Below are 26,682 nucleotides of genomic sequence, written 5' to 3' on the forward strand. Positions count from 1 at the left end.
GCTGCCTAGTTTGACCGTTTGGTCGGAGTTCAGAGTGATTGACAGCCGGCTCTCATAGACGGCAGCTGGACAGCAGACCTCAGATCAGCTCTGACTGCTTGTTTTCCTCCGGTCTGTGAAATCTTGCAGATGCAGTTAGGAGCACCAGAGGACACAGAGGCACATGATTTTTTTCAGGTTACCTGTCTCATGTACTGCTGTCAGGATATAGCGACTGTCTTATAAAAATAACTTTTTTAATCATATTTGCTCCAATCTGCCTACTTCAGCTTTAACTTGAACAGTTGATAATGTGTAAAATGCTTAAAGGAAAACGTGATATTAAAGTACTAGTTTATAATAATGACCTAATAATTGATTGAATCCCACCATATCCAAGGACAGACTGGTGATCCAGGAACCGGAAGCAGTAACGGTAACGTATTTAACACTGTTTTCACCAAAAAAAAAGAAGAAAAAAAGTAACGTTAACTTAAAATTACTCCTCGTAGATCACAAACGTTTGAATATAAAACGGCTTGTTGAAATCGATTGAGAAATATAAATGTTATAGTGCTTTTTATACAGAAAAACGGCAGCTCCCCCATTCACTCGTATTTGTTAACAGGCTAGTCTTGCTCGATCCAATATGGCGTCCACGTTGACGTACGTACCGGGAGTCAATGCGGCGTCTACGTATATGTCTGAGGTTTTACAGAGTTCAAAGTAAAGTGGGAGAAATGAGGTGTGTATGAAGGAACAGGAGGGATAAGATTTGGACACACTGGACTAAACAGCACACTATTTAAAATAGGTACACATGATGTAGATGTAGATGTAATTACTGTGGACAAGAGGAAACGGTGGAGCATGTTGTATTGCATTGTGAGAGATATGAGGAAGAAAGAAGACAGTTGATTCAAGGCCTCACAGAGATAAAAATACACTTTGGTTTAATAGATATTCTACAAAAGGAACTCACTAAATGAGTGTTATAGATTACTATTTCAGTATATTAGACAAATTAATATGACTGGAAAAAAATAGGTTTTCTTCTTTATTGTTTTTGAATATAGTAAATACTAGCCAGTCTGATCCATACTCCTTACCAGTTGATTGCGGTAATGCAGCAAATCGTTTTTTTTCCAACCGCCAATAAACCTCATAAAGGAAGAAAGCTACTATGTGGCAGGTCCGCTTGGTTACGTCCTCATTTAGACTTTGTGATTCCAGGGTTCAGCTCTATAAGACATGATAGAGCTAACAACCAAAATGGTGGAGGGTGTGCAACCTTTTTCAAAGATGGATTGGCTTACCGGAAGATTAAGTCCCCTGAAGATATGGAAGGTATTGTGGTTGAAATTTGCAGCCCCAGGAATGAAGGAAATATTAAATTAATCAATTTCTATAATCCATGTAGGAACTTAACCATAGATATGTTCAATGAAATGGCAGGGGAGGTATGTAAGAAGGAAATATGGTGTGGGGATTTGAATGCACACAGCAGCTTATGGGGTAGTAATCACACAGACAGTAATGGAAATATAGTGGAAGAAATAATGGAAGAAAGATCATTGGTCTGTCTTAATAATGGCAAAAGCACAAGAATAGATGTGAGTAGGGGTACAGTATCATATTTAGATCTTACAATGGTGACAGGTAGTTTGGTGAATGTTTGCGAATGGTATGTTAAGGAAGATTCAACTACAGGAAGTGATCATTTCCCAGTTCTCACTATAATAAATACAAACATATGTATGCAGGAAGGGAGCACAATTACAAGGTGGTGTTTTGGCAAGGCTGACTAGGAGAAGTTTAGGATATGTTGTGAGGAGTCAGCTCACTTGGTAAAATTAGAAGGAAGCATAGAGGAATGTACAAGTCAAGTTACAGAACATATACTGAATGTTGCAAACTAAGTGTACCAAAAAGAACAACACAGGGTAGGAAGAAAGTGGTACCTTGGTGGAATGAGGAATGCAGCATAGCTGTTAGAGAACGAAACAAGGCTTTCAGAGCTCTGAGAAAAAAACATGTCACAAGAGAATCTCATTGAGTATCAAAGGAAAAGGGCAGTGGCTCGTAGAACAGTCAAATATACCAAAAAGAGGACTTGGAGAGAATTCTGTTCCACCATTGGCAGAGGAGTGAAGATAGGTGATGTCTGGTCCATGTTTAAACAAATGAGTGGGAAAAGGCAGATAAACAGTCATTGATTGACATCTATAGTGCGATTATGAGGACAACATAGATTATGGTTGTATAGTTTATGGAGCAGCAGCAAAGACATCATTACAAAAAGTGGATAGATTACAGTATAGAGCATTATGGTTATGTATCGGAGCTATTAAGTCAACACCCATTAATGCAGTGTTAATTGAAGCAGGAGAGACTAAACTGGAGTTAAGAAGAGAGAAGTTAGCTCTAGCATACTGGGTCAGATTAAAAGGAAGTGGGGAAGATAATCCTACAAAGGTAACAATTCAAAACTGTTGGGATTACTCTAAATTTCAAGGACATGGATTTGGATGGAGATGGGAAGAAAGAGTGAGGACATATGGATTGGAGGCCTTAGAGTTCACCAGGTCCACACCAGTTAGCAGCATACCCCCCTGGCTGCTCCCAGAAGTTAAACTAGACATGAGTATCATGGAAAAGAAAAGGGAATGGCAACTAAATGAAGTGGGAGTTAGAACAAGTGTGTACCTAAGGAACAGCTATAATAATTATCTCAAAATATATACAGATGGATCCAAAAATAAACAGGAGTGTGTGGGAGTTGGTGTATATATTCCAGAATTTAAAATATCTATTTCCAAAAGACTTTCAGACCAGGTGTCAGTATACACAGCAGAAATAGTGGCAACCATTATTGCATTACAGTGGGTTGAAGAGGTCAGACCTGACAGAGTGGTGCTGTGCACAGATTCAAAAGCTGTTTTGGAAAATATACAGTCAACAAAAGCTGTAAGGCAAGATCTAATCATTGAACTGTACTATAGCTTGCTAAGACTACACAGAGGGGGTATAGATGTATTATTCTGTTGGGTTCCAGCACATGAGTGGGTGAAAGGGAATGAGTTTGCAGATAAACTAGCAAAAAGTTTGTTGCAAAAGGAAATAACGGTACCAGTTTTACTTGGGAAAGGAGAAGGAAAAGCTGTGATTAAAAGGAAAGAAGTGGAGATATGGCAGAAAAGATGGGAGGAGGACCAGAAAGGAAGAAGATATTTCAAAATACAAAAGTTGGTCATAACAAAGACGTATAAAGAAAGGAACAGAAAGGAGGAAATCATCATAACAAGACTCAGACTGGATCACACAGGTCTTAATAGCACTTTGGCTTTAACGGGGAAAAGGAACAGTGACAAGGGTGGGGATTGTGGTGTTAAAGAAAATGTGCAGCAGCATATCCTAGTTCATTGTAAAAAGTATGAGGCTGAAAGACAAAGACTACAGGACCAAGTCAGAGAGGAGGGATAGGACTAGGATTTGATGGGGATACTGTGGACAGAGGGTGAGGGGGTTGAAGGCACCAGGAAGGCACTATTAATGTTCTATTAATGTTCTTATTATTAATGTTCTATTAATGTTCTAATAATGTTCTTAAGAGACACAGGGTTGGTGGGTAGAATTTAAGAGTAGCAGCAGGACCGCCGTCAGGCGCGGGCAAAGGGTATAGCTGTCCCCGGGCCCAAAGTCAGGGGGGGCCTAAGGCCAGGGGCATGCAAAGGTCCATGGTATACCCTTAAATGGGATCAAGAACAACACTTAACTTACTGACCTATATCACTGACAGTACAAGTTTAATATATTTACATGATAAATAAACATACTGGTATCATTAAAACACCTTTCAACAATCTCATACCCCCACCCCCCCCGCTGTTATTGTGAAAATGGTTCAGTCCAAACTGGACCTGGTGAAAGGGTTGCACACAACCAACCCTAACCCTAACCCTAACCCTAACCCTAACCACCACCACACGGAGGAAATGTGCCAGGAGAGGTCCAACGGTCCAAAGGACATCTTTCCACACCGGGCGAGCGGCCGTCATTCACCCGCCGAGTTGAATCTCCCGGGCAGACTGAGCGGGTGGCCGACCAACCCCACCGGAGAAATGTAAAACTATTATCAGTTCATTGTGAAACTGGGGCGGGCATAATTAACGGGAAACAGCTGATCGATGAGAGATGATGTCACCTCCAGAGGGTCGGATTCATACACGGATTCAGATGTCCTAAATCATAAATATAATTATGATGTAATGGAACTTCCTGCTGTAGGCCCCTATATGATAAAGTACGATGATAGTGAAGCTGACAGAAGTTGAGTTCATTAACTAGATTCACATGATTTTAGTCAATTGATTCACATGATTTGTTATTTCAGAGTTCTTTTTGCCATAGGTTTATTTTATTAATAGTTTAATTTAAAATCAATACACGGGCTGGATAAGACCTGGGACCCTTAAAGTAACCGTGTTTATTTCCATTGAATAAGAGAGCATTTATACATTAACCATCATTGTGGCATGTCTTGATGAACCACAGTGAAGGTGTCAATAAATAAACAATAAATAAAGTCTATGATTCTAAATTAGAAGAGTTCTGATCAGTCAGGAATAGACGTGGTTTAATATTAATAACTATTACAGACTGTGGGCTTAAATGCACTAGAAGCCTGATTCTCCTTTACAATAATTCACTAGCTACATGTTTACAATCAGGCATTCAAACTCATTAAAATACATAATATTAAGATCAGTGTATATGATGGAATAGTATCATTAGAATGTACCAAAGGTCACCAAATTTGGGCTTTTATAAAAACAAAATTAGCTAGCTACTGTTTCCCTCTGGCTGGATACTCCACATCCTTGTGGAGAGCCCTGATCGGGGGCTCAACAAAATAAAAGCCAGTGTACAGAGAGATCAAGAAAATGAAAGGATCAGAGAGGCAACGAACAAATTTGTGGAGAAGCAGCAGGTATGACAGGCGAAGCTGAACGTATAAAGATGAGGAGCTATAGGCAGACTAGCAAATAAAACCCATTAGCAGGCTCATTTTTAAAGTTGGAGTGAAGATACTGGTATCATATGAAACTGGGCGACCTGGAGTCGGGGTGGATGAGGGGCCCAATTTGGAAAGTCTGCCCCCCTGCCCATAATTCCTAACGGCTGGCCTGAGTAGCAGTAATGTGTAAAATGACATGATGTAACACACTCTTGTACAATAGGTGGCGGTAAGCACCTTAAAGTCGGTTGCGATCCGCCAGAAAGTGAGAGAAGAAGAAAAAGAAGAAGAAGAAGAAGAAGAAGAAGAAGAAGAAGAAGAAGAAGAAGAAGTGTCAGGTCCGCTCCTGGCCAGAGGGGGCGCTGTTGTAATGTCGACTACTTCCTACTGGACCAGTACAGTAATGGTCCAGTAGGAAGTAGTAACAGTGCTAAATAATACTGAGCAATGTTGTTGTGGCGTCATTATATCAATAAAGACTCCGCAGCCTGGGTGTCCATGTTCTCCTCCGTTATTGTAGTTATGTATTTCAGATAGCACGGGAACGTTTTACACCTTTCCGTGTCATTCTAATGACAGGAGTCCGTTTCCTCCATCAACCAGGCGGAGTGTTTCTGTGACAATGTCGACTGCCATGGACTTCCATTCTCACATTGCCTCCATCATGGAGGTGCTGGCTAACGCGGCCGTCGCGGAAATGTGTAAAGTTGTGGAGGACGGATACGCGCTGGTTCATCTGGAAATGTCCCGCAGCCAGAAGGAGAACGAGTACCTGCGCAGGAAGATCCGAGGTCTGGAGCTTCAGACCGCCAGGTACCGGGCAGAGAGGGGGAAGGCAGCGGAGGGATCCTCCGGTCTCAGGTACCGAGCAGAGAGAGGGAAGGCAGCGGAGGGATCCTCCGGTCTCAGGTACCGAGCAGAGAGAGGGAAGGCAGCGGAGGGATCCTCCGGCGTCAGCCGCGCAGTCCGCCTCCTCTGCCGGCAGAACAGGGACTCACTGGCGGGTATGTAGAACGTTAACCGAGTTCTGGTCCAAATGGGTTCATAATGCTGAACCCAGCATTCTGAATAAAGTTAACAGTGTCTTATTTCAACTAGGCCTCGACATTAAAGTGCCGGTTCACCCAGATAGAAAGCAGTTCCACCTCTAGTGAGGCTCTCCAGGTGAAGGTGAAGGTGGATGGGATTACTTTTATGCTTCTCTCAGCATTAAAAATGACATTTATACAAATTCAACAATAAATCTCCTCAGAAACATTGTCCCAGTTCTTCTGGATAACAAACTGTTATCACTGAAACTAATGTTACTTTTTGTAAATAAATGTGTCCCTATGAGAACTGTTGACAGTGTGTTCTGTTGCCACATTATTAATATTAGATTATAGATGAATTCATTCTGGTCGAAGGATATATTGGAAATGGTGTCAGAAAAAGTTCACAATTCTGTCAGAAAAAAAAACATATTCTCTCATTGTTGGGAGAGTGTAAAGCCCTGTGTTAGCTGCTCACTTAACTGTGTTGCATATCAACAGATAGGACGTGGGATAATGTCCCCACTACTGGGGCAGCTGTGTCTCAGAGGGTAGAGCAGGACGTCCACTAATCGGAAGGTCAGTGGTTCGATCCCCAGTTCCTGCTGCTCCTCCACATGTCGATGTGTCCTTGAGCAAGACACAACCCCAAATTGCTCCAGAAGGTTTAGCCATGTGAATAAGTATTTAGATCAGATCCTGATGGGCAAAGTTGGCACCTTGTATGGCAGCCTCTGTCATCAGTGTATGAATGTGTGTGTGAATGGGTGAATGCTGATATGTAGTGTAAAGCCCTTTGGTCGTGGAAAGACTAGAAAATATAAATATAAATGCAAGTCCATTTACTATTACTCTCCCTGTTTTGTTTATGGAGGGGTATAACAGATATTTGTCCTCACTGTGTTCAACTACTGTTGAAGGGACCCAGTCACTGCTCCAATCACTATTTTTATATTAACAATCGATTCATGTACAAGGTATCACTTTTCATCCTATGTTTTTGTTGTTCTACTTTACTACTACTATCAAATACTGTGATCTAATGTGGAATACCACAAGGATCAGTTCTGGATCCTGTTTTATGTCACCATTACATCTCTTTACAAAAGTGAGTGGACAATACACAGCCTTTTCCAACGTAATGACTATAGCAGGCTTGGTACACTACATGGCTGTTTAGATGACACACATAGAAAAAGAAAGACTGGATGTTCTCCAACTCATCAGCCATGAACACCTCTCATTGGCTTCCAAAATGTTGGTGTCAGTTTGAGGAGCAACATACCAAGAAACTAATTAAGTTTCTATCAACTCTGAAATAAAATCTGAGCAGTCAACACATCTCTTTATATTGCCATGGAAGATTATTGTAACTGTTGTAATTGTACTGTTAACCTGACATAACACAAGAGTTAGACTCAGTGATAAACTGTGCAGCATTCTGCAGCCCATCTAACTAATAAGCTGTGCTACATTGTTGTTTTTAACACCGTGCAAAAAGACTGTCTCAACACAAATGGTTCATGTTCACAGCCTAGATGACTATCTAATATCTATTTTTACAGTGAATGTTTTGAGTTTAGTTGTAGTAATTAATGGCCAATTATTCTCCTTCTAATGTTCAACCAGGCCCCTCTATGCAATGCCGGACCAGGTTTCTGAACCGAGACCCAGGAACTCAGCAGTTTGTGCAGAAGATCCTGTCTATCAACCTGGATCAGGACCCTGATCATGAGGTCGTCACCACCACCAAAACTGAGGTAGCTATTACGAAGAAAAGCATCTTCATATTGGCCTGTTTTTATGCCTCCACACAGGCGACAGCTGTGGCCAGAGTTATTATGTGTTCGGGTTGTCTGTACTCGTGGTCAAAGTTCACTGTGACCTCACCAAACACATTTTTGGCCATAACTCAAGAATCCATATGCCAATTATGCCAATTTCTCACAAATGTCTTATAGGATAAAATTTGCATTTTCAATTTATTTTTAGATAGCGTCAAATCATAACAGAAGTGTCTAGACCGTACTCAATAATTTAAGAATTTATTTAAGTAACATGCATGAATGGGACATGAATGCATACAGATGGAGAGGGAGAGGAGGAGAGAGGAGCTGAGTGTGTCATAGGAAGTCCCCCGGCAGTCTAGGCCTATAGCAGCAGAACTAGGGGCTGGTCCAAGACAGCCCTAATTATAAGCGTTATCAAAGAGGAAAGTCTTTAGCCTACTCTTAAATGTAGAGACGGTGTCTGCCTCCCGGACTGAAACTAGGAGCTGGTTCCACAGGAGAGGAGCTTGATAGATGAAGGCTCTGGCTCTGGAGACTCTAGGAGCCTCAAGTAACCCTGCATTCTGTGAGCGCAGTGCTCTAGTGGGGTAATAGGGTACTATGACCTCTTTAAGATATGATGGGGCCTGACCGTTTAGCGCTTTGTAGGTGAGGAGGATGATTTTAAATTCTATTCTTGATTTTACAGGGAGCCAGTGCAGAGAAGCTAATACAGGAGTAATATGATCTTGATTCTTGTCAGTACACGTGCTGCAGCATTCTGGATTAACTGGAGAGTCCTAAGAGACTTATTGGAGCAGCCTGATAATAAGGAGTTGCAGTAATCTAGTCTAGAAGTAACAAATGTACGGACTCATTTTTCTGCATCGTTTTGAGACAGGATGTGCCTGATTTTTGCAATGTTAAGTTTTTTATGTGGGAGTTAGGGGACATATCCTGATCAAAGATAACTCCCAGATTCTTTACGGTGGTGCTGGAGGCCGGGGCAATGCCATCTAGAGTAACTATATCATTAGATAATTTGTTTCGGTGTAACTTCAGTTTTGTCTGAGTTTAACATCAGGAAATTGCAGGTCTTCCAGGTTTTTATGTCCTTAAGGCATGCTTGAAGTTTAGCTAACTGATTGGTTTCCTCTGGCTTGATCGATAGATATACTTTGGTATCATCTGCATAACAATGAAATGTTAATGGAGTGTTTTCTAATAACATTGCCTAAGGGAAGCATATACAGACGTAGGCAAAATCGTTGGTACCCTTCCATTAAAGAAAGAAAAACCCACAATGGTCACTGAAATAACTTGAAACTGACAAAAGTAATAATAAATAAATATTCACTGAAAATTAACTAATGAAAATCAGATATTGTTTTTGAATTATGGTTCAGCAGAATCATTTAAAAAAACAAACTAATGAAACTGGCCTATTAAAAATGATGGTACCTGTTCAGAAGGTGCAGCAGTTTAACCAAAAGCATCCCCTCACCAGCCCATGCATTGATCACATGCACGGACCAATAGTCTGTGGCTTGGCGCATGGTCTTCACATGATCAGACAGTGCTGTTATTTCAATCACCTTCTGCGCAGATCGCAAGCCTCATTTTCCTCCAACTCAGCTCAGTATCAGTGTTGCACCTTTCTGGACTCTTTTCTATTTATTATTGATATGGTCTTTTCCTGTGCGTCCATGAGAAATAAACACTATCCTCACTATCCACACTATTCACAAAAGGATTTAAAAACCATCTTCAATCAATAAATGAGTGGTATCTCAAAGAGAGTGTGTGTGACCTGGACTAATTGATACATCGTCATCATATTCATGTTCTTACCGGACAACCTGTGGAGATTGTAAATGACATTCATAGAACCATCATCTAAGGGTTCATTCACTCAGCATCACTAAGGTCACAAGTTTGGTATCCATTACACCAACGCCTATTTTACATGGTCCTTCGAGCCGGATTTACAGTTTCCACAGCATTATGGCATTCCCCGATGGTAACGCTCGTCCTCGCCGTGATGTTCGTCCACCACGATATCTCGACGACTTCCTGGTGAGTCTTCCAAGACGACGGCTACCTCAGTCACACACACTCTATGACCACTCTGCCGAGGGAGATAGCAGATACCACGATGCAACTAAAGTCACTTCTGATGGACGGACTCCCCAGAACCTCGTTCCAGAAGTGGTCTTGTCAGAACTGAGAGACATGAGGGAGGACAACAACCAGCTCAGGTGAGAGATGCAATCCCTCCTCAGCGTTCTCACGCCGCGACCATTAGCTCCCCCTCAACCTCCCACTTCATTCTATGAGGTTCCCAGTCAAAGGCATCTCCCCAAGTTCGAGGACATCGGCATCTCTGTCACACAGACCCCTGCTCCAGGCTATGCATCTACCCCGCTGCAGCCTACTAGACAGCCTTTCAACCAACCAGAGGATGACCTGCGAGATCTGCCGTGGCCTGAGTCACCTCCGCCACTGTATGTACATCAAGTTGGGGAGTCATTCCCTCCACCACCACCGCCAGCGTCATACCTACCCCCAGTCAGCGAAACAGCTCAGGATTCACTCCTGAGGATGCACCCTCAACTGCATCCTCGACCTCAGTTTGTTACTGAGCTGAACGATCATCTCCGGAATATGACTATTAAGCCGGACTACGCCGCAGGGTCACACTCGCTCAGAGAACCCACACCAGAATATGCAGACCCATACACTCTTACTCGCGGACCACCTGCTCGCTCTCATTATCTGTCAGGTGACTCTCCTCACTTGCCACCTGCTGATTCAAGGGAATGGAGAAGCTACAATCAGCCACAATCTCCACCTCGTCAGGAGAAAACGTATCGTGGACCAATGCCTCACATTCCATACTTCACTGATGATGATCCTCGTCAGTTCGCCCGCTTGAAGATAGCACTTGACAATATTCTACCTGACGATGCTACGGAACGCTTCAAATTCCAGATCCTCGTCGACCATCTTAAGCTGGAAGACGCCCTTCTGATCGCCGACTCCTACAGTAACAGCAGGGAACCCTACAGTAAGACTATGGCCTCTCTGATAGAGCTGTATGGCCAGCCTCACAAATTGGCTCTGCAGCGCATCACTGAGGTCCTAGATGAGCCTGCAGTCAAAAGCGGTGACAGCAGAGGATTTTGCCTGTTTGCACTGAAGGTGAGGGCCCTAGTTGGAATGCTTGACCAGCTGGGAAAAGAAGGGAGATCAGAATTGGAGTGCGGGTCGCACATCGCACGTTTGCTGTCAAAGCTGCCACATGACCTGAGAGCACAATTCAAGCGCTACATCAATCCCCTTCGCACACCCATCCCAACTTTGCTGGACTTTGCTGAGTGGCTAGAGTACGAAGTCCGTATTCAAGATGATGACGTACAGAACCAACAATCACGGCCACCACAACAGGGACAACCAGACCGTCAGAGAGGTGTCATGGCTAAGCAGAAGCCAGCAGCACGCTCCACGACCGTCCTGCTTGGATATGAACCCCCTAAAAAGGAATCAGAGCCTCCTACACAAGTACGGTCTCAGGTTAACAAACCAGAGAAGCCCAAGAAGTATTGCCGCTCCTGTGACAACATCCAGCATTACTTCAACCAGTGCTCAGAAGTCAAGAAGCTCACAAAGGAACAGAAGATAGCCTGGATCAAATCCGGTAAACGGTGTTGGAGATGTGGAAGGGATCACCTAGCAGCCCAGTGCTACCTCAAGGCCAAATGTCAGCAGTGCAATCAGACTCACCTGGAAGTACTACATGATGTTAACTCATCAACATCTGTAAGACCAGAGATGCCAGCCCCAGAAACGATTCAGCCAGTGACGTACTACCTAGATCCCGCTTGGCGAAGTAGCTGCGTGCTTCTGAAGATGGTTAAGGTATTCCTCTACAATGGCAAAAGGAGGATCGAGACATATGCCATCCTTGACGACGGGTCTGAGCGCACAATCCTGCTCCACAGTGCTGCCCAAGAGCTGGGACTTCAGGGACAGCGTGAGGACCTGGCACTCAGAACCATCCGTCAAGACATCAGGACTGTGTCAGGAAAGTCAGTCTCCTTCTCTGTGTCCTCCGCCGTTAACCCCCAGAAACGGTTCCGTGTCCACAGAGCATTCACTGCAACAGAACTCGGTCTCTCCAAGCATTCTCATCCCATCGATGCCCTGCAGAAGACTTACCGTCACCTCAGAGGCCTGCCTCTCCACTCATTCAGTCAGGCACAACCGCTGCTGCTCATTGGTTCAGACTATCCTCATCTCGTCATTCCAGTCGAGCCCGTGCACTTAGGGCCTCCAGGTGGACCAGCAGCACTCAAGACACGACTTGGTTGGACACTTCAAGGCCCTGCCAAAGTCCTTCTGCACCAGTCCTCTACTCCTCAGTGCCTGCTCACCAACACCCAGAGTCCATCTGCCGAACTTCTCGGTCATGTGACTAAACTCTGGCAGATGGATGTTCTACCTTACCGGAATGAGAAGCTCATCACACGGTCAAAACAAGACACGGCAGCGGTCAGGATGCTAGAAGAGAAGACCATCAGAGTGGAAGTGGATGGCGTTGAAAGGTATGCTACCCCCCCTACTATGGAAGGAAGACGTCCCTCCTCTCCATTCGCCAAAAGAGTCAGTGCTGGGTCACCTACGTGGGACTGAAAAACGCCTATCTAAGGACTCTGCTAGAGCAGATATCTACAACCGTGAGATTAAGAAGCTGTTGGATGCGGGCTACGTCAGAAAAATCACTCCTGCTGAAACACAAGCCAGCACCAACTCCTGGTACCTACCTCACCTTATGGTCCAACATAATGGTAAAGATCGCATTGTGTTTAATTGTTCATACACACGTCATGGTGCCAGCCTCAATGAACATCTCCTTCCAGGACCCACTTTGGGATCAACTCTACTCGGCGTGCTGCTCCGCTTCAGGGAGTATCCCATCGCAGTGAGCAGCGATATAAAGGGGATGTTTCACCAGGTCCACCTCTTGCCTGAGGACAAACCCTTCCTCCGATTCCTCTGGAGAGACATGGATTCAAGCACATCACCCGACATCTATGAATGGCAGGTGCTGCCATTTGGAACAACGTGCAGTCCGTGTTGTGCCACCTTTGCTCTCCAGAGACATGTCCTGGATCACAGTAGCCCAGGTGAAGATATCCGCCACTCAATGGAGCACTGTTTCTACGTTGACAACCTCCTTCAGAGCTTCCCCTCAGTACCAGAAGCCAAGCAACTTGTCAACAAGCTACAGCAGCTCCTACTCTCAGGTGGGTTCGAACTACGCCAGTGGGCTACCAATGCTCCAGACATCGTCAGTCACATGCCGCCAGGATCACTATCAGAGAGTAGTGAACTCTGGCTATCAACAGATGGGACTGATCCACCATAGTGGACTCTGGGGCTGCTGTGGCACTGTACGTCAGACACCATCACCTACCAGCTTCGCCACACTGAGCACCTTGAACCGACTATGCGCAGCATCTATCGGGTCCTAGCCAGACAGTACGACCCCCTTGGCCTGCTCATTCCCTACACCACCCGAGCTAAAATGCTGGTGCAGCGTCTCTGGAGTAAGACAAGAGATTGGGATGACCCACAGCTGCCGGATGACCTACTCCAGCTGTGGCATGCCTGGGAGAGTGAACTTCATCAGCTCCCTACCATCTCTCTTCCCAGATGTTACACTCATCCAGAGACAGACTTCTCCGCCTGCACCCAAAGCATACACATCTTTTCAGATGCATCAGAGAAAGCATACGGGGCCGTAGCCTACCTTCGGACAGTGGACCATACAGGTGAAATCCAAGTGGCATTCCTAGCAGCAAGATCCCGAGTTGCCCCAGTCCGTCAGCAATCCATCCCAAGGCTGGAACTCTGCGATGCACACATTGGTGCCCAGCTTGCTACTGTCCTGCAAAAGGAGCTTACCCTGAACATCTCCAGCATCATCTATTGGACTGACTCCACCACAGTCCTAAATTGGCTGCAATCACAATCTTGCCGCTATAAGGTATTTGTTGGCACCAGAGTTGCGGACATCCAGGAGCTGACGGAGGGTAGTCCCTGGCAGTATGTTAACACAAGAGACAATCCCGCTGATGACATAACCTGAGGTCTGACTCTGTCGCAGCTCCTTGGCCACAACCGCTGGAGCCACGGACCTCCATTCTTGTGGGAAAATGAATCATCCTGGCCTGCATCTCCAGACATCTCCTCACCTGATGATCCAGTTGAACTGCGTAAAGCCAACTTCTGTGGCCATCTCTCTGTGACGCCTGATCCATGTGCGGTGGACGCCAGTACCTTCAACAGCTTCAGTGAATTGCTTGAAGCTTCGGTCCAAGCATGTCATGGGGCGGCCACGGCCTCAAACCCAACGGCCGATGACTACAAGAAAGCTGAACTGGCCCTCTTCAGACAGGTACAGAGAGACTCTTTTCCAGAAGAAGTCACCCTCCTGTCATCCCAGAAATCAGTACCATCAAGCAGCAGACTACTCACCTTGGATCCTGAATATGATCAAGATACCCTGTTGATCCGCGTGGGGGGGCGGCTCCGTAGATGTGATGACCTCTGCCAAGATACTCTGCATCCAGTTGTACTGGACCCTCATCATCACATCACCAAACTCATCATCCAGGACTTTGACAACCGGCTTGCCCACCCAGGATCTGAGAGAGTCTTTGCTGAACTACGCAGACGATTCTGGATCCTTCGTGGGAGAGAGGCAGTCCGCAAACACCAGTACAACTGTCCTGAATGCCGGAAATGGCGCAGTAAGCCAGTCATCCCCAAAATGGCCGACCTTCCACCCTCCAGCTTACGGCTCCACTGCCCAGCATTCTATTCAACGGGCATGGACTGTTTTGGACCTTACCTCATCAAGATTGGACGGCGCACAGAGAAACGATGGGGCATAGTATTCAAGTGCCTAACAACCCATGCCGTGCACATTGATCTGCTAGCCAGTATGGATACGGACTCTTTTCTGATGGCACTCCGTCGCTTCATTGCCAGACGAGGAAAACCCTTCGAGCTGCTATCTGACCAAGGCACGAACTTCAAAGGCGGTAGCTCTGAACTCAAAGAGGCTTTTGAATCACTTACCCCATCTCTACAGTCACAACTCGCCAGTCAGCAGATTCACTTCCAGTTCAACCCCCCGTATGCACCACATTTTGGTGGTTCCTGGGAGCGTGAGATCCGCTCCATTAAATCCGCTCTACACACCACCCTGGGATCTCAGACGGTCACGGAGGAGGTCTTGAGAACAATTCTCATCGAAGTCGAGGGTATTGTCAACTCCAAGCCCCTTGGTTACACCTCATCAGATGTCGCAGACCCAGATCCAATCACTCCTAATATGCTGCTGATGGGGCGGCCTGATCCATCAACACCACAGGTCGTTTACCCAGACACAGAGCTCCTCAGCCGTCGTAGATGGAGGCAGTGTCAAGCCCTGATCGATCAATTCTGGATCCACTTCATCCGGAACTATCTGCCATCTCTCCAGACTCGCTCCAAATGGCAACAAGAAAAGGATGATCTAACTGTCGGTACAATCGCCCTTGTCATTGACCAGCAGCTTCCGCGTGCACTATGGCCAGTCGGAAAGGTTACAGCAGTCCTTCCTGGTGCTGATGGCAGAGTGCGGACTGCCCAGATCCAAGTCAAAGACAAGACATACACACGACCTGTTGCTCGACTGATCAGACTCCCAGCACTCCCAAAATACATTCCTGGCTGACCTTCAACTGATTCAACTTTGCTCCACAAAGTTGGGGGCGGCTGTTCAGAAGGTGCAGCAGTTTAACCAAAAGCATCCCCTCACCAGCCCATGCATTGATCACATGCACGGACCAATAGTCTGTGGCTTGGCGCATGGTCTTCACATGATCAGACAGTGCTGTTATTTCAATCACCTTCTGCGCAGATCGCAAGCCTCATTTTCCTCCAACTCAGCTCAGTATCAGTGTTGCACCTTTCTGGACTCTTTTCTATTTATTATTGATATGGTCTTTTCCTGTGCGTCCATGAGAAATAAACACTATCCTCACTATCCACACTATTCACAAAAGGATTTAAAAACCATCTTCAATCAATAAATGAGTGGTATCTCAAAGAGAGTGTGTGTGACCTGGACTAATTGATACATCGTCATCATATTCATGTTCTTACCGGACAACCTGTGGAGATTGTAAATGACATTCATAGAACCATCATCTAAGGGTTCATTCACTCAGCATCACTAAGGTCACAAGTTTGGTATCCATTACACCAACGCCTATTTTACAGTACCCTTAACTTAATATTTTGTTGCACAACCTTTTGAGGCAATCACTGCAATCAAGTGATTTCTGTAACTCTCAATGAGACTTCCGCACCTGTCGACAGGTATGTTGACCCACTCCTCGTGAGCAAACTGCTCCAGCTGTCTCAGGTTTGAAGGGCGCCTTCTCCAGACTGCATGTTTCAGCTCCTTCCACAGATGTTCAATAGGATTTAGATCAGGGCTCATAGAAGGCCACTTCAGAATAGTCCAATGTTTTGTTCTTAGCCATTCTTGGGTGTTTTTAGCTGTGTTTTGGGTCATTATCCTGTTTGAGGACCCATGACCTGCAACTGAGACCAAGCTTTCTGACACTGGGCAGCACATTTCGCTCCAGAATGCCTTGATAGTCTTGAGATTTCATTGCACCCTGCACAGATTCAAGACACCCTGTGCCAGATGCAACAAAGCAGCCCCATAACATAACCGAGCCTCCTCCATGTTTCACATTAGGTACAGTGTTCTTTTCTTTGGATGCTTCATTTTTGCGTCTGTGAACATAGAGCTGATGTGACTTGCCAAAAAGCTCCAGTTTTGTCTCATCTGTCCAAAGGACATTCTCCCAGAAGCTTTGTGGCTTGTCAATATGCATTTTGGAAAATTCCAGTCTCGCTTTTTTATGATTTGGTGTCCTCCTCGGTTGTCTTCCATTAAGTCCACTTTGGCTCAAACAGTGACGGATGGTGCGATCTGACACTGATGTACCTTGACCTTGGAGTTCACCTCTAGTCTCTTTGGAAGTTGTTCTGGGCTCTTTGGTTACCATTCGTATTATCCGTCTCTTCAATATGTCATCAATTTTCCTCTTGCGGCCACGTCCAGGGAGGTTGGCTACAGTCCCGTGGACCTTAAACTTCTGAATAATATGTGCAACTGTAGTCACAGGAACATCAAGCTGCTTGGAGATGGTCTTATAGCCTTTACCTTTAACATGAAGGTCTATAATGTTCTTTCTGATCTCCTGAGACAACTCTCTCCTTAGCTTTCTGTGGTCCATGTTCAGTGTGGTACACACCATGATACCAAACAGCACAGTGACTACTTTTCACCCTTTAAATAGGCAGACTGACTGATTACAAGTTTGAAGACACCTGTGATGCTATTTACAGGACACACCTTAGTTTAACATGTCCCTATGGTCAAATTATTTTACATCTTTTCTAGGGGTACCATCATTTTTTGTCCAGGTCAGTTTCATTAGTTTGTTTTTTAAAATGATTCTGTTGAACCACATTTCAAAAACAATATCTGATTTTCATTAGTTCATTTTCAGTAAATTTTTATTTATTATTACTTTTGTCAGTTTCAAGTTATTTCAGTGACCATTGTGGGTTTTTCTCTCTTTAACGGAAGGGTACCAACAACTTTGCCTACGTCTGTATAAGGTAAATAGAATTGGTCCAAGTACAGAACCTTGTGGAACTCCGTGACTAACTTTGGCGTGCATGGAGGACTCATCGTTAACATGTACAAACTGAGATCGATCTGAAAAATAGGACTTGAAGGGACTGTTTGTAACTTTTTACACGTATAAATCACCCGGGTCGGTGTCCCATGCGCGCTCGCATATGCACACTCGCGTGTGACTACGCTGTTCAGACTCAGACTCCAACACAAACTACAGTGAAGCACCAAAACCTCTTGGTTGTATCTAGTGAAGCCCGTCTGTTAAACAGTGTTGGTCGCGGTCGGAGGACGCGGGGGAGACCGTAGCTTTGGTCTCCAGGACCGGAGTCTCTGCTGTACTCTGCTCCTCTGCCTGCCTGCTTGCATCCACTCAGCTTGCTCCACTCTAACATGCATGCGCGCACACTCCACACTGCAGAAGAGTTAGTTTAGCTCTGAGAATATCTAGTGAATGTTCAGTGGACGTTTGTGCAGAAATAACTGCTGCAGCTCCTCCAGACCAACAGAGGTTTCCCGTGTCTTGTGAAGTGACGGGGCTCCGCAGAGAGAAATGTTATCGTCTCCGACCGGGTGCCAGTGTCTCCCCTGTTCCCTCCGGCCGCGGTCGGGAGGCTGAGGCAGGAAAAGCCAACACTAGGATCAGCATTGATTCATGGAGAGACCTTTGTCTGGTCAGCTAACATTACTGCCAAGCAGCTGAAATGTAGAGTGATATTGTGCTTTTAGCTGACGTGTGTCGCCTCACTGTGTTGAGCGATGCTCATTCATGTCTATTTACAGCGAGTAAGTGGAGCCTGACGCTGACTTTCGTAGACTTAACGGCCACAGGTGTCGCTTTTAACAGGCATTTCTGATTCTTATAAACAGTCCCTTTAAACCAGAAAAATATAAAAAATGAATCACACATTTTTTTATCCGTACAAAATGGACCTTAAAGGGAGATTTGTCATGTATTTTATACACTTAACATGGGAGTGGACAAATATGCTGCTTTATGCAAATGTATGTATATATTTATCATTGTAAATCAATTAACAACACAAAACAATGACAGATATTGTCCAGAAACCCTCACAGGTACTGCATTTAGCATAAAACAATATGCTCCAATCATAACATGGCAAACTGCAGCCCAACAGGCAACAACAGCTGTCAGTGTGTCAGTGTGCTGACTTGACTATGACTTGCCCCAAACTGCATGTGATTATCATAAAGTGGGCATGTCTGTAAAGGGGAGACTCGTGGGTACCCATAGAACCCATTTACATTCACTGATCTGGAGGTCAGAGGTCAAGGGACCCCTTTGAAAATGGACATGAAAGTTTTACCTCGCCAAAATTTTGCGTAACTTTTGAGCGTTATTTAACCTCCTTTCCAACAAGCTAGTATGACATGGTTGGTACCGATGGATTCATTAGTTTTTTAGTTTCATATGATACTTTCAGATCTTCCCTCTTGCTTTAAAACTGAGCCCGCTACAACCTAAAAATCGCAAGTTGTGTTAATACGTTAAAGAAATTAGAGGCATTAACGCGTTATTGCCTTAAATTTGACAGCCCTAATTTGAACACATCTAGATAAAAATTTGAAATTTCCTTCGCCGAATAAACTCATTTTTACTGAGCAGAGCTTGAACGCATCAACTCAATGGAACATAGAAATTCAGAGTATGGACATGGAGCGCGGTACACTATAACAAAGAGAATTGCTGTAGTGTTTTCCAGGTTGGGTGTGAAAGACTAAGAACAAGGCTTTCAAATGAGTTATAATTTAGTTTAGTTTTAGGGTTTATTAATAGAATTAAGTCAAAGATGGCTGCAACTCCACCTCCTCGGCCGGTGTCTCGATGAATGTGAGTATTAATATGACTCGGGGGAGTGGATTCATTTAAGCTGACAGATTCTTCATAACACAGCCAGGTTTCAGTAAGACAAAATAAATCAATGTGATATCTGATACTAAATCATTTACTAGAACAGGTTTAGATGACAGAGACCTGGGCCTTATTTAAACAATCTATAGTGCATGGTCTAAAGTGCATTTAGGGCGTGTCCAACTCCACTTTTGCATCGCTATTTAAAAGGCGGATTCAGCAAATTGGAGAAGTGAGCCGTTTTCTGCTGAGGAAACTGATCTGCTCGTGCATGAAGTTGAAGTGCGCGGGCAGATGTGGTTCTTGGCCAGTGGACCTTCTGCCTCCGCTGTCTCCCAATCCTCTGTCCCATCCACAACTCCATTTGAGTGCATATGAGCAAATGCACTGATAACACGGGGGGGCATAACATGCTCACTTCCTGTGGCACATAGTGCATACCATAGAAATATATACATAGAGGCTGCACTGGCCACTTCAGCCTGTTGCTGCGATACGCCAACGTGGGCTCCATATTGGACCAGGCAAGACTGGCCTGTAGCTCTATACAAGTGAACGGGGGAGCTGCGGTTTTTCTGTATAAAAAGCACTATAAGGTCTACATTTCTCAACCCATTTCAATGGGTCGTTTTTCCAAGGGTTTATGATCTATGTGGAGTCGGAAAAAAAGTTATGTCTCTAGTTACTTAGATGCTAGATGCTCAGGAGACGAGGTTGTACCGTAGGCTGACACAAACTGAATTACTTATGAGATAGAAAATAATGAATTTATCATAAAGAATTGTAAAAACTCACGTTTGTCAAGTATGGCTTTGGCTTGTTCTCCTTGGTTAACTATAATACTGTGTTGTAGAGAGGTCCGGCAAGTCTGGCAGTGAAGGTCCGCTGCACTTTATCGACGTATGAGTGTATTTCTGTCATATGCCACACATGCTCTAGTAATAAAGACGAAAAGACATCAAAATAAAACAAAAATGTAGTGAAGTTCACTGGAGCTGCCGGCTGTCGCATCTGCATTCACTGTTGTGATGTATATCTTGCATATTGTACGCTACCTGTTTTATCATAACACCTTTATCCTTTACCATTCAGTATAAAACTAGGCTACAGTGTTTTATAACAGAATTTTTGTGGGCAGGAACTATTTGTACTCATATCAGTTTGTCCTCTCAGTCAGCGGAGCCTGAGGAGGAGGGGAAGCTGCTGATCGTCAAGGTAGAGGGAACAATGGAGACCGGAACCACCAACCACGAGGCACCAGTAGACACCCGCACCAGCAGCAGAGGAGACGCCTACACCACCACATCACTCCCCGCCGCCACGACGGACGCCAGACAACACAGCGAAACAGAGGTCAGTGGATCTGAAGCAGCAGTGACTTTGGATGGATGAATGAATCCATCCATCCATCCATCCATCCATCCATCCATCCATCCATCCATCCATCCCAAATTGGGAAATTGTTGTGTTACAGCAGCAGGTTAACCAGGCAATGCACAGGAACAGTAAATACACAGTAAATACAGTATACATATCAACACTAGAGATAATATCTATAGTATACACAATATAAAGAATATATTAGAATACACTATAAATATACCAGACTGCTACAACCAACTTAGAAAATAGAAACATAGAATAACAATAACATACTATATACTTTGACAAAGATAGATAGATAGATAGATAGATAGATAGATAGATAGATAGATAGATAGTAACTTTATTGATCCCAAGGGAAATTCAAGTTTCCAGCATCACAGTTCCATAGTGCAAAACATGTTAGTAAAAAGGCAGTAAAAAGTTGGTAGTGCAAAGTACAAAGTACAAAAAAATATACCAGATATAAAAATACAAGGAGATGAAGAAAACTGTTAGCCTCCGTTGAGACGGAAACTCTAAAGCTGAGAGTTGTCTGTTAAACAGAGGTGAAGTGTTGTAGAGGGTTCTTGCTTTGGGCAGATTTCCTGTATCAGTCAGTCTGTTAGAATCTAATCAGAATATAATCTAAATACTCATTGGATGGTGTTATTTCATGTATTATTTCCTGTTTTAGTCACAACGGAAGCACAAAGTCAATAACTGATTTTATATCTAAGCCATCAGCCCAATGACTCCTGTCTGAAACCAGGATTATTATTGTGTCAGAGCCTCGTGGGCTCTTTGTGTCAGCTGAACCCCTGCCTCCTCTTTCCAGGGCCAGAGATGTCTGAGAAGCACGAGCAGCGCTCATCACGAGGAGGAAAAGATGCATGAAGTGCAAGGTACCTGTCTGTTATTCTGTTACATTGTTTCCTGTGGAGGAAATAACATTCAAACTTCCAAAACAGTAAGTTCAATCCTCACCAAACTGTACAGAGCACCTCCATGTTTACCTACTCAGCTGACAGTGACAATTCACATCAAAAGACATAATGCTGGTGATACTGGTGATAAAACCATAGATTTCAGTTTTGTTATTGTAAATAAATCCCAGAAAATGACTCAAACCAAAGGTCTGTTCCTGTCTGTGGCTCACCTCGCAAATATATAGTTTCATATATATCATTTTACAAATAAACTACAGTGTGTTTGTTCATGGTGATGAAGGAACAACAGTGAGGCTCACTGATCACTGTTTCAATAGTTTAGACAACAATGGAGCTCTGTATGGTGGAAAGTAAGTACATTTACTCAAGTACTGGACTTAAGTACAATTTGACTACTTTTTCTACTATGTGAGTAATTTAAGTAACTTTATACTTCTACTTCACTATATGTTGAAGGCAAATATTGTACTCTTCACTGCTCTCCATTCATCTGACAGTTTAGTTCTCAGTTACTTTGTTAATGCAAATTCTAATCAACTAATAACTGATGATGTATTATTATAGAATAAGCAACCCAGCAGTAGATCAAGTAGTGACAATGAGCCCCACCGTTATGGCTGCAACATTAAAGTGATGAACACATTAATGCATCCATATTTATAATCCAATGGCATAATATAAATGATTCTGACTTGGGTCACTCTGCATAATGAGTGCTTTTACTTTTGGTACTTTTGGTATATTTTGATGCTAATACTTTTGTACTTTTACTACTTTAAGATTTTGAATGCAGGACTTTTACTTGTAGCAGATTATTTCTACACTATGGTATTAGTACTTTTGCTTCAGTCAAAGATCTGAGTACTTCCTCTTGCACTGTATGGTACAAAGGAATAAGATAGTGTATCACACTTTGGATACACACACATTAGCTGTTAGTAAATGCTTTCACCGTTGGTTCGAGTCTGCACATGGGAATTGTTGACCAGAAGAAAAATCTAGCATCTCACTATGTGTCCTTTTAAAGGACCCATATTGTAAAAAGTAAGATTTTCATGTCTTTTAAATTATAAAGCAGGTTTAAGTGCTTTATAAATACTGTGAAGGTATCGAAGCGCTCAATTTACAGAGAAATACACACAGCCCGTATTCAGAAATTGTGCGTTTGAAACAAGCTGTTAGGATTTCTGTCCATTTGTGATGTCACAAATATACAATATTTAGACCATTATACGGTTTTAAACGTAAACATTCTAAATGTGTCCCAGTTTATTTCCTGTTGCGGTGTATGTGAATAACATCAGCTGACAGGAGGTAAACATGGACTGCAACGGCATTGCATCTAAGGTTTCTGACTCATCTGCCAAACAGCAATGCAGGGAATTACTGTACCATATTAAAATGATTTTATGATGCTTTCCAGCACTTTCGCCCAGTTTACACTTCAGTAACTGCTCCCAGAATACTGAGCTGTAGTTATTAAGTTGAAACATGCTGACGAGACGGTGTGTTTGTAAAACCTTATTTAGTGCACTGTTGGTACAAAAGAATACAGCAACTCTTTTTTCTTATGGTGTTTTCTTTGCTGTGGGTTCATCAGGTGTTACCCCAGAGAAACACAGTCCCTCCCAGACGCTGCTGGGATGGCAGGAGAGCAGCCAGACTGAAGATAGGGAGCGGTCATCTTGTTCCACATACACAGCAGAAACTGTAGCAGGAGAGGCATCATTCAGCCGAGTAAGGACAAACCTCGCATCTGGTATCCCCACTATTTCTAAAAGGCCTCAGTGTGACATGAACCAGGCGAGCCCTGCAACCAAGCTGGACACCATGGGGATAAAGTCACTTCCCTGTGCAGCGGAGGACAGCTGCGGTGGAGATGATGGAGCTGAGGAAGTGACACCTCTCATAGGTCAGGACGACACCGGTGGGAGGTCACAGTATCAACCGCTGCTGTGTATTCAGATCAGTGAGCTACCCAGTGAAGTGATGTTTGAAGGGAATGCAACCTACAGCCTTCCTGCCTTTAACAGTCCTCTGGTTAGCATGGGGGCAGTGGACTCCCAGCAACAGCAAATCCAGCATTCTTGGTCTGGAATCCGGCCGATGGACAACGGCCACTTCTCCAGTCAAAACCACCTTTATCAAGCATCCAGCAATCAGAACCAGGAGTCTGGGTCAGCACAGTCCCAGCAGCCCTGCCTCCCCTATGCCTGCACCTTCTGTTCACGGCGCTACGCCCACCTGTCCAAGCTGCGCCTCCATGAACGCTTTCACAGAGGGGAGAAGCCGCACCAGTGCATCCAGTGCGGGAAGAGCTTCGTCCAGGCCTGCAGCCTCAAGCGCCACCAGATGGTCCACACGGGGGAGAGGCCGTTCCCTTGCCCCCACTGTGGGAAGCAGTTCTCCACCTCCACCAACCTGAAGGTCCACCAAAGCATCCACACCGGGGAGAAGAGCTTCCACTGCTCCAAGTGTGGCAAGAACTTCTCATTCCTCAGCAACCTCATCAAGCACCGGGCTCTGCACACTGCCAAGCATAGCAAGTTCCACAGGGACCAGTCTGCTTTGTAAACCCCCTGTATGTTCCCGAGGGGACAAACCAGCATGAACAGCAATCAGGACGTGTTTGACACAAAACTGTTCACCGTCCACCCCCTGTGAATAGATGAGATACATCTGGTCTTCATTTCAAAAGTGTTTGGTCATCATGTCCTCAAACATTTCATGTATGATGTCAGGGATGTATGATGTCATGGATGTATGATGTCATGGATGTATGATGTCAGGGATGTATGATGTCAGGGATGTACTTGTCCACGTTACTCTGTTTTTCTTTTAATTCACTTTGGAAAATGTTTGGAAAGTCTTGGATAGCATCTGGTCATTAAAAGGATCTCTAGCGGTTTACATAAGCCTGTAGCTCCTGAGTCGGTTTTAGTTTGGAAAAGATTTGATGAGAAATCAGTGATGTACTTGATGGTTTCTAGTGCAGAGTGACTTCAGAGCTGATTGTGGTGTGTTGACATCTGAATCATTTCATCAGTGCAGCTCATGTTAACAGCTGTCTTTACTTTGAGGATATGTAAATTGAACTTACATTTGCTCATCTAGTTGCTTCCAAGCAATAAAAAAAGAGGTGAACAGACTAACTGGCATCACGAGCCTGAGGTCTGTGACCAGGACAGAGAGGAGGGGACTCGAAGGATATAGCAAAGTACGAGCACAAGAATAATAAAGGATGTGAAGATTAGACAGTAGTCCTCTGGTCAGCTAAACGATAGCTTCTTGCTAATGTCATTCATTTTTCAGCCCTGTCTGGGACTAGTGCCATCCAATGCACCCACCCCATTCATTCAGTTTTGTATCGTAAAATAGAATAATAAAATGCATCAGACTCAGTGTGCAAGGTTTCTGTATGTAACGCTTTTTATCGGATGACAGATTAAAACACAAAAAATATGGACTTGATGTGCAAAGACCTGTAGTCCAAGTGCTGCTAAATCACTTCCGCCCGACCTGCGAGTCAACTAGCGCATCACTACTGGCTACTAATATATTCACTTTTGATTCTAATAAAATAGTTTTGATTAACAAGTTGTGATTGGCTATTGGTAGCCTCCGCTTCAAAACAGTGTGAGCATGATGACGGAGAAACATCTGTCTGTTGATTCAATAGATTCACATGATTTGAGTCAAGTGATTCACATCTTTTGTTATTTTAGAGTTATTTTTGGCATAGGTTCATTTTATAAATGATTTAACTTAAAACCAATACATAGGCTAGATAAGACATGGGATTAGAAACATGTTCCCCATAAGAATAACCTTGTTTATTTTCATTCAAGAGTGCATTTATGTTTCTGGTAAAATAATACATGAACCATCATTGTGGCATGTCTTAATAAACCTTACAGTGACGGTGTCAATAAATAAATAAATATGATAATAGGGTCTAATGACTCTTAATTACTAAAGTTGTGAATAGTCAGGAATAGGCGCGGCTTTAAATATTAATAGCTATTTACAGACCGTGTGGAATAAAATGTAGAAGCCTGATTCTGCCTTACAATAATTCACTACATGTTTACAATCAGGCAGGCTAACTCATTAAAATATGCAATAATTAAGATCAGTGTATATGATGGAATAGTGGCATTAGAATATGGAAGAGAAACCAGATTTGGGCTTTTATGGGGCATGCCCCCAGACCCCCTAGCTGGCTACTGTTTCACACTGGCTGGCTACTCTGGATTCTTGTGGAAAGTCCTGTTCATCACAGTGGAGTATACAATTTCTTACTTGTTATGGTGGAAATCTGCTACTTTAATAAACATGCTGGTGAGAGAAGAAGAATTGTCTTCGAGAGTTTTATTGATTAAGCATTTGCAAATGGTCCTGATCTGCTCTCTGAGGGTCAATGTGGCAGAAGGACAAGAAACAGGGAGCAGCTCTCTGTTTTGTATAGTGCAAACAAAAAATATATATTATGTGGGCGTTTAGGCAACTTCCTCTTCATCACAGGTCAGATTACGGCATGACACTCATGACACTAAATTAGTGTTTTTATGGAGTGGCACAGTTGGTATACATAGGGAAGCGCGAAAATGGACCAAAATACCAGGGCCATTTTTTTGTCATTGTAATGCTGAAATTAAATAGTGAAATCATACCCATAACTCATGATGAGATCAAATCTGATTAAAACAATAAGGGAATCTTGTACTACAGCTATTAAGGGCCTTATTGAGGACACTAGGGCAGCACAGAGTGCAGGGGAGGAGTTCACATTCTAAAATATATAAAATGACACATGGGGTTATTTCACTGGCAAATCCAGTATTCAGTATTTTCAAATTTAGTTCTACTTTGGGGCCAGCAAAATACATTAATCACTGGATTCAGGTGTCCCCTCATTACTGTGTG

General features: G+C 43.8%; 1 protein-coding gene and 1 long non-coding RNA gene across 3 annotated transcripts; one reads left to right on the top strand and one right to left on the bottom strand.

Annotated features, from left to right (window-relative positions):
- Positions 1-1,001: 1,001 nt before the first annotated feature.
- On the bottom strand, positions 1,002-9,504 carry LOC119483489. The gene is made up of 3 exons (XR_005205706.1): positions 9,258-9,504; positions 9,117-9,122; positions 1,002-1,012 (listed from the first exon to the last, which is right to left on the bottom strand). It is a non-coding gene; the product is annotated as an uncharacterized LOC119483489 (long non-coding RNA).
- LOC119483404 (gastrula zinc finger protein xFG20-1-like) lies at positions 5,398-26,109 on the top strand. Of its 2 annotated transcripts, none has more exons than XM_037761501.1 (5): positions 5,398-6,000; positions 7,657-7,787; positions 20,618-20,797; positions 21,645-21,711; positions 23,357-26,109. In XM_037761501.1, the coding sequence occupies exons 1-5, from the start codon at positions 5,619-5,621 to the stop codon at positions 24,328-24,330; spliced, it is 1,734 nt and encodes a 577-aa protein (XP_037617429.1). In that variant the 5' UTR covers positions 5,398-5,618; the 3' UTR covers positions 24,331-26,109. The 2 variants fall into 2 exon arrangements, with proteins under 2 accessions (XP_037617429.1, XP_037617434.1); XM_037761506.1 differs by having other exon boundaries at positions 7,657-7,779; positions 20,616-20,797.
- Positions 26,110-26,682: the final 573 nt, after the last annotated feature.

The sequence above is a fragment of the Sebastes umbrosus genome, chromosome 3 (assembly GCF_015220745.1).
Source record: "Sebastes umbrosus isolate fSebUmb1 chromosome 3, fSebUmb1.pri, whole genome shotgun sequence".
NCBI classification, from domain to species: domain Eukaryota; kingdom Metazoa; phylum Chordata; class Actinopteri; order Perciformes; family Sebastidae; genus Sebastes; species Sebastes umbrosus.

Excerpts from the sequence above, each read along its gene's own strand:
- LOC119483404 (XM_037761501.1), top strand. The coding sequence starts at position 5,619 with ATGTCGACTGCCATGGACTTCCATTCTCACATTGCCTCCATCATGGAG. Across the intron at positions 20,798-21,644 it reads GACAACACAGCGAAACAGAG|GGCCAGAGATGTCTGAGAAG; the intron begins GTCAGTGGATCT and ends TCCTCTTTCCAG. Across the intron at positions 21,712-23,356 it reads AAAGATGCATGAAGTGCAAG|GTGTTACCCCAGAGAAACAC; the intron begins GTACCTGTCTGT and ends TGGGTTCATCAG.